Source organism: Epithele typhae, assembly GCF_022376455.1.
Source record: "Epithele typhae strain CBS 203.58 chromosome Unknown BXZ73scaffold_248, whole genome shotgun sequence".
NCBI lineage: Eukaryota > Fungi > Basidiomycota > Agaricomycetes > Polyporales > Epitheliaceae > Epithele > Epithele typhae.
In genome coordinates this window covers 25066-33494 of record NW_025954439.1, presented here as the reverse complement: position 1 = coordinate 33494, position 8429 = coordinate 25066, and the positions used below count along the sequence as shown (strand labels likewise).

At 60.9% G+C, this 8429-nt stretch overlaps 2 protein-coding genes across 2 annotated transcripts; both read right to left on the bottom strand.

Annotated features, from left to right (window-relative positions):
- Window positions 1–1028: 1028 nt before the first annotated feature.
- On the bottom strand, window positions 1029–1997 carry BXZ73DRAFT_29323 (uncharacterized protein; the record flags this gene model as incomplete). Its single annotated transcript, XM_048017772.1, has 1 exon — window positions 1029–1997. A coding segment is annotated over one exon (969 nt), but the record flags the coding sequence as incomplete, so codon positions are not given.
- Window positions 1998–7761: 5764 nt separating this feature from the next.
- On the bottom strand, window positions 7762–8089 carry BXZ73DRAFT_109474 (uncharacterized protein; the record flags this gene model as incomplete). The annotated part of the gene is made up of 2 exons (XM_048017293.1): window positions 7762–7892; window positions 7972–8089. The coding sequence occupies 2 exons, from the start codon at window positions 8087–8089 to the stop codon at window positions 7762–7764; spliced, it is 249 nt and encodes an 82-aa protein (XP_047870758.1).
- Window positions 8090–8429: the final 340 nt, after the last annotated feature.

Genomic DNA, 8429 nt, shown 5'->3' with positions numbered 1-8429 from the left:
GGCGCGGGTTGCACTCTCTGTGGGCAGTCTGTCCACTTGTGCGCTCCCCTGTTCTAGGGGAGCTCGATGAGCTTCTGCATCGCTACCGCTTATCCTGGCGGTCTGGCTCCGCGCGGGGTGAGCTCGCGCGGGCACTCGTCGGCTTGTATGTGCCGAGCATGGGGTCTGCTGTCCGCACTGGTTGTCTCATCCTCCTGGGCACGCGCGGCGGTGTCGCGCATGTCCTGTCCGAGCTGCCACCAGCCTGTGCTGAAGTGTTCGTCAGTACGATTTGTGCCGGGGTACGTACTGTCGAGCCCGCTGTCCACTTCGTGACGTCTATCATCCAGGTCGTCAGCCGCGGGCCCGCCGATGGCCCGTCCAGACTGTCCCGTCGCTATGCCTTGTGCCGAGTTGCCGTCTTGAGTTTGCTGCTGTAGCTGCCTGTCAGTAAGGTGTGAGTAGTTCGTCGCGTGATTTGGGGGGACTCGCTCAGAGACTTGCGAGGCCTCCAAGGTCAAAGTCGGGGTGTGGTCAGTTTCTACTTAATGGGTTTTTATTTTTATTTTTAGGTGGTTTCCTTGGGTGAACGGTGCTCGAGCGTTGCTCGCTGTCCGTGTTTTTTTATATATAGTGATGTCGTCTGCACGCAGGGGTGGGGAGGGGGATAACTTGTTTATTAGGCTAGTTATTGTAGCGTACGACAGAGCCTGTTCTAGGTGCGGTGTAAACAGGGAGAAGCCCCTTTTGGGCGTGCATGCGTAGAGAGAAGGCCCCTTTTGGGCGTGCATGTGAGAGGGAAGCCCCTTTTGGGCGTGGATGCATAGCTGTTTTAGCTAGGTAAAGTAGGTGACGTTGGAGACCGGGGAGGAGGGGCCCGAGCCGCGCCCTCGTCCTCCGCGCCCGCCGCGTCCTCTGCGACCACGCGTGCTGCGAGTACCTTGGTTCAAGCCCCGGCCTCGGGCACCCCAGATCTCCTCTGCGAGGAGGCGCGTGTCGACACGCGTGACGGAGTCAGGGGTGTCCTGCGCTACGGGGAGGAGGCGCTGGAGGTGGGCCGGAGTGGTGCCGAGCCAGCCAACCGTGCGGGGGAGCGGGCAGTCGTGGGTGCGATGGTACTCGGACTTGCAGAGCCTGCAGTGGAGGTCGTCCCAGTCGGTGCGGAAGACGTCGAAATTTATACTGAAGTTCTTGTAGCGAGGGTGCCGGAAGACTTCGCACATTTCGTTGACCGAGTTGTTGGGAGTGATCTCGGGGGGCTCCACCATAAGGACGTAGGCAGCAGCAGGGCGGCGGTCTGGGCTCTCCGCCACGGTACGGAGGAGGTCGAAGGTGTCCAGGACGGCATTGATGTGGACCATCGGGTCCTCGACCCCCGGGTTGTTGGTGTTGCCGATGCGGACTGCGACACGGCAGAAAGCCGGGTCCTCTCGGGCAAGCTCCTGGAGGCGGGCGACGAGCTGCGCCTTCTGGGTGAGGACGAAGTTGTGGGTGTGGTGGTGCTCGATGGTGACTCCCGTGATTACGAGCGTGCGCCAGGAGTGCATGTTGTTCACGACTGGGAGGGCCGTGAAGGAGACCACCGGGGAGACAGCAAAGACCTGCTTCCAGAGGAGGTAGCGGCGGAGGGGGAGTGCATCTGGGTTGTGGTGCAGGGAGAAGGGATGGGGCTGGCCGAAGGGGGTGTTGGAGGTTTTCCACGGACGCGGGGGGTGGACTCGGACATTGTAGGGGTGGCCCCCGTTCTCCTGGAAGGCGATTGAGCAGAAGAAGGTTTCCAGCGTCGCCGCGACTGTATCTGCGTGGGCGTTCAGGGCGAAGCCCGCGCCGTGCGGGAGGATTATGAGCATCTCCTGACTCTTGGTGAGGACGAGCTGTTCGAAAGCAGTGTCCATGTTCCCGAAGGCACGGTAGGTTGGGATATTGGTGTGACGGTAGATGCCGCTCGTGATGGGGGCGTGGTTTGGGAGGGGAGGGTTTGGTACCGGCCCGCGCTGAGTGCGCCAGTGTGCGGGGTTCAGCACGTGTCTCGCTGCGGTCGGAGGGTCCATATCCTCGCGGTAGCCGTGGATGGCAGGGTCCCAGGGGCCTTCCTTGGGTTGGGGCGCGATTGGTAGGGGGTCAAGGGCGGGTGGGGGTGCCCCTGGAGCGAGGTTGTGAATCACGGGGAGGGGTAAGCCGGGGGGCGGGAAGAAAGGCAGGTGGGGAGGGGCATCCCGGTTGTCGTTGGGCAGGCCCGCGAGAGCTTGGGCAGGTTGAAGGGGGGCATCCTGGGCTAGTTCGAGGCCAGGGTTGTCCTGGGGGGCCGCCGCAGGGGGAGCAGGGGGCTCCTGGATAGGCATGAGGAAGCCCGCATCATCGCGGTTGAACCCCGGAGGCGGCGGGGGCTCTCGGCGGTCCTGCTCCTGCGATAGGACTCAGCATGGCTCGTGGGTTAGCTTGGGTTTGAGCTCACAGTGACGGTGTTCGAGCGCCTGGCGCGCTTCCCGTTACGGGGGCGCGTTGGGGTTTCCTCCGGGGTGGGGGCAGGAGGGGCGAGCTCAGTGTCGATGATCATGCCGAGACGTCGGCTGGGGCAGGCATGGTAGCTGGAGTGGGGTTCTGTGAGAGGGATGGAGTGATTGGCTAGGTGGGTGTGGGATGGTTATGCCGGAGGTTGGTGTCGTCGCCTCTTTTTATGTGTGTGGGATCCCCAAATTCCGCCTAAGCGTAGAGGCCGCGCCCGGGTATCGTTGGGGTGAGATCGGGAGACTGCTATGGTGGCGGTCGCTGAGCTGGCGTTGTCGCCGAGCTCTGTCGCAGGGCGGGTGTGAAGGTGAGCTCCTTGGCCTGTCGGTTTTGGAGGTCGGCTCGGGCGGGGCGGGGTTTCTCATTGGTAGAAGGGGCCGGTTATGTCGCTCACGGAGGGTCGCGGCTGGTTGGTAGGTAGGGGGCGGGGGCGAGGGGGGGTGGTTGCCCAGATTCTTGAGACACGGAGAGGAACGCGGGTGTCCTCGCGGTGTGCGGGGTGGGGTGATTGGCTGGATTCCGGTCCGTTCAGGTCGGGCTGACAAGGGTGCGCCTCCCACGAGAGACCTTTCTTTATTTTGTTTTGATCTCGTCGTCGTGGAGCGAGGTCGGGGGGGCGGAGTCAGGTAGGTTTCGGGGAGGTCCCCATTCGGTGTGGCGCCCGTCATCCGTTCCTCCAGACGTGGGGTTCACGCAGGAGGGACACGTCGAGTGGAGAGAGGGAACGCGAGGGGAGCGCGGTTCGGTGCATCCTGAGGAGGCGTGCATGATTCTTCGTGGGGCGCAGAGGATGGTGTGGAGGGATTACTGGGTTTTGGCCCTCTAGGCTCTCATAGGAGAGCGAGATATCGCTCGTGGGTTTTGGTCTCGCCCTTCTCGCGAGGTCTGCTCGTGTGGTGAGCGGCGAGGTTCACTCGTCAGGCTGGGGCGACTTCTGCGTGCCAGTTACCCATGTATAGGGATCGACTTCTTCTTCCGTCTCTTTAGAGGGGAAGCCTTGGGCCTCAGCGGGCGAGTCGAGGTACTTTCCCACGGTCAGCGTGGTGGTGGTACGAGTCCAAGGTGTGTCCGAACGCCTGGCCCTCACTTGGAGCCACGTCTACACCCAACTAGCAAGCTATGTGGGTGGGCTTGCTGGCACTGTCGCGCTTTTCCGGCTCATTGATATCTACCCCCCAGATGGAGTTTAACGCTGCTGGAGATTGCCTCTCCGCGCACCCCATCGATCGCTGTCCTCTCGAGATCTTCACCGCCATCATCCAACACATCGTCGGCCCTGCTTCTCAAACCGACGATGGTAGCGATTACTCGACCGAGTGGCTCCCTCTGCTTCTCGTATGTCGGTGGTGGCGGGATGCTATCGTCAGCATGAAGTCATTCTGGAGGACAATCCACGTCCACGGAGAAAACGGCGACAATTGGCTGAAGCTGTGCCTCGAACGGGCTCAAGGTGCTGCCATCGATATCAATATCGACGTAGAGAATATCCCTCACTTGGAACTCATCTCGGTGCTCCACCACGCCTCCAATATACAGTCGTTGACATTCCACTCTCTGCTGAAAAAACACCTACCAGAACTGAACACGTTTCTTGCCTCCGGCGCATTTCCTCGCTTGACGAAAATCTCCGCACGGAAAGGTAGGGAGCGTTGTTCATATCCCGCACCGGGAGTGGCCCCGATAGTCGTGCCGCTTGTTCTGAATGAGACAAAAATCCCGCGCCTGAAGACACTGCACTTGTACGATCTGGCATACGTCGCGAAGCCCTCGCTCTTCGAACGCCTGGAGCAACTTTCTCTTCGACCTTCCTTTTCAGAGGATGACTCCATGGAATTCATGGAAGCTCTGCCCGCCATGAAGCGACTCAAGTCCCTTCGTCTCGAATACCTAGACGCTGAAGAAGTCTTCGCCCAGGTTTCCCCGAATCCTTTCACTCTGCCGTCGCTCACCCATCTCGAGATCCCGAGCAACACCTTTGATCTCACCATATTCTTATCCTACTTGCATATTCCCTGCGCGACCCACGTAAAGTTCGATTACACCACCGAAGGCAGGGTCGACATCCAGGGCCACGAGGAGTACACTGGCCGACACGCAGGCATCGCAGACGTCCTTCCCCACCCCCGCACCAACGTGCTCCCGTTCCTGCCGCTGCTTTCAGACATTGCCTTCACCATCGATCGTGGGTACTGCCGGTTTACAGCGAGCAGCCCAGGCCAGCAACATTCGGTAGACATTCGGTACGACACCGAGACCACCGGCATCTTCCACGAGGTGTACATCGAGCCGGAGTTCCAGCTCCGCGACCTCATGGACGTCTTGCGCGACTGCCCCACCGCGACGCGCCTCGACATCTCCGCCGAGCGCTGAGTCGACATCACCACCGCCGTCTGGCGCACGCTTCTCGGCCAGTTCCCACTCCTCACGGAGCTCTGCTTCGAGGGGCACGGCTCGCTCGCGTCGCTGTGGGCCGCTCTCGATCCGAATTTCAACGGCGCTCCCGACGATCGCACGGCGGCTCTGTGTCCCGCCCTGCGCACCATCGCCCTCCGCGACTGCAGCGTCCTGTGTAGCCCGTGGGAGGCGGAAGCCCATCGCGGGTACACGGCCGTGCCACGACCTCGGTTGGATCTCTCCATCGACGCGCTCAGGGCCATGCTGTGCGCGCGAGCGGAGCGCAGTGTCCCTATCGTCGGGTTTTCGTACGTCGCGGCGCCGCGGATGGAGGAGCTGGAGGAGTTCCGGACGGTGTGGCGGGGAGAGCACGCAGCCGCGCTTGCGGATCACGTCGCGGACGTGTCGATCAAGACGATGTACAAGGAGGTGGATGGGGAAGACGCGAAGGCTTCATGGAGGTCGACTTACGGTTCTGTACGACTGGTCCACACTTGAGAAATGTTACTTGACCAGTGAGGATTTCGTTGCCTCTTCCGCAAATTCGTTTGGCTTACGTGAGGATGTATCTAAATAGGCTTGCTTTCGGAATTGTCAACATCTGGCGGTCGTCAGTGATGCATATAGGGCGGCGACCATCGGGACCGCTCGCAACTCCATCTTGTCATCTTACCTATCTCGCAATTTAGCGTCAATTCACGCGCATACCTCGTCCAACCCCTGGGGAAAGATAAGCGAATACGTTTGGATAGCGTCGCCGCGGCTCTCTCGCGCATCACCTAGGCGCAGCCTGTCATGTGCGCATCGACGCGTGCCGCGAAGGCATCGGCGGCGGATATTCTTGTATATTGCATCGTGTACCTAGCACCAATTTGTGTATCCATTGTCTCTTCCGTTTGTATCTGAAAACTCCGAGCGACCTATCTACGTCCGATGAATCGGGTGAGCGAGAGACAACTGCCAGAGGCCTTCGGAGGGAGCGCCGCGCCGGGTGATCGCGGTACCGTTCACACTGCTAGCTTCGGGCTCAGCATAAAGACCATGCCCGAACTGCGGCCTTCCAGTCCCAAAGTTAACGCCGAAGTTGCGCAAAACGTGTGCTACAACGAGTTTTACTACCTGCGACGTTCGCGCGTCCATGATTGGATCTTCGAGCTGAGTCATTATCTTATCTCTCATTTAGCGCCAACTGCAGTGCTGGGAGTTGCCAGCACGACATTGGACTTTCGCTCTTTCCCCCTCGCAATTGCATCTACATAGTACATTTAAAGAGACCACAAGCGTCATTTCCTGCATTCGCCGAGATCGTGCTGTGCGTTTTCCCTGTTCTCCCGTGTTTGTCTCATGACCTCAGGTTGTTATCAGATGGGGTTCGACATGCTTCCTATCGAACGCTGTCCCGTAGAAGTCTTCACTGAGATCATTCATTACCTGGTTCATTTTGAATCTCCTGCCAAGAGGCTTCGTCTTCTGCTCGTATCCAAAGCGTGGCGGGATGCCATCTTGAACACAAAGTCGTTCTGGAGCACGATCCACCTCCGAGGAGATAACGGCGAGAAGCAGTGGCTCCAGTTGTCTCTCGACAAAGCTCATGGTGCTTCCCTCCATATCCATATCAACTTCGACCACATCCCTCACCTGGATTTCACAACCTTCCTCCACCACGCTTCCAACATACAGTCGTTGACATTGACATACCTATTCAGATGGCACCTGCACGCTCTCAATACGTTTCTCTCCTCTGACACATTCCCTTCTTTGAAGAAGTTGAGCGTGGAGGGGGCTGAGGACGCCTTTTGGAAACAGGTCTCCAGAGAGGCTTAGTGATCACCACGGGTGGTGGCCACCCGTGCGGGTTGGCGGGTCGGGTCACACGGGTCCGGGTCCGGGTCATGCTCGGCCGACCCGTGCACCCGCAGGGTGAACCCCCAATGACCCGTGACGACCCATAAGTTCACGACACACTATACATGTAATAAATAGTCTTTCAGAAGGGGTTACATTGTGCGAGGCGGACCCGGAAGTCCCGCGGCCGACCCCTTGACGGCATGCGGTGTGCGCGTGCTCCTGCTTGCGGACGTCATGGCGGTGGTGAACGTGCGCGCGCTGGAGGTGCGGGCCCAGGCGGAGACCGTGGCAGCAAGGATGCGCCGGTGAAGCTTGTTCCGGTGTGGGGAGGGGAATGGGGCGTGCTGCCGCAAATGTTCCCCAACGTCAAGGGGAGCGGGGTACTGGGGAGCGGAGGGCGGTCGTGGGGAGGGTGGTCGGTGTTGCGTGCCGCCAGGCGCCGACGAGCGTGCGCCCACACCTCGTTCGAGCAGTACCACCTGCTCCAACACCCACCGCAGCGCATGAACCACGGCCCGTACAGCGCCTTCCACCAGCCACATCGTGTGAGCGCGCGTGCACGAGCTCGTTCTCGGGGACGTCCAGCTCACACAGGTTGCGCGGTGGAATCTGCTTGACGACGCGCACGGGCGGGCGCCCCTCGTTGTTGTGGAGGGATGAGGGGGGATCGACAGCCGTGCTGCGGATGACGGAGCGGAGCGGTGGGGGCGCAGTGCCGTCGGTGGAGATGGGCATGCCTTCGCCCGGGACGGTGGAAGGGTCGGCAGGGTCGATGAAGTTGAGGCTGGCCGCTGAGAGGAGTGTTGCGGGCAAGGATGATCCCTTTGGGGACGGTGAGGAGGGATGTGTGGGCGCGGCCGAGGACTTGGTCGGAGGTGAAGGTGCGGAAAGGCACGTACGACGCACCCACAGAAGACAGTGGGGAGGGTGCCACCGCAGGAGGACCTCGATGCGGACACGGATGACGGTGAGAGACGGGCAAGCGGACGGGGGAATGAACATCACCTCGCGTGTCCGCTCCATGTCCATGTCTCAGTCCGTCGGGCTTGCCGAGTGCGAGTGCGCGTAGTCCATGTTGTGCCCTTTGTTGTCCTTGCTCGAGACCGCGTCGATGAGCCCGTCGACACTGTCCTGGCGCACGCTGTGGTCCAGGCGCACCGCACCTCAGCCATCTCAAGACCTCAAACAAAGACTGTGGTCAGCGACATCGCAGGCGAAGAGCGCAGACAGTGGGGCACGCACCGAAGCAGAGGAAACACTCGACCAGACTTAGGAAGCAGTCCTGCGTGAGAACGGTGATGAGCGTCAGGGCCACGCGTTCGCTCAAGGGCGCGGTGGTGGTAGTGGTGGCCACCATCATTGTCGTCCGGTTCAACGTCGAAGTCGGCACTTTCATTTATGTCTGGATGCGGGGGACCCGGAGGAGGAGAAGGGAAACGCGGAGGGCAACACGGAGGGCTGGGACCCGGAGAAGGAGGTGGGCGACATGGGCGGAGGCAGTGGGTGACGCGGAGGTGGAGGAGGTCAATGGGTAGGGCTCGCGGGAGGACGCGGAGGGCTGGAATGAGGCGAAGAAGGCAGTGGGCGAGGCGAACGCGGGCGATGCAGGGGAGGCGGAGGACGAGGTGGAGGCCGGCGACGCAGGCGGAGGAGCGCGGCGTGGGCGACGTGGGTGGATGAGGAGGCTTGTGTGTATTGCA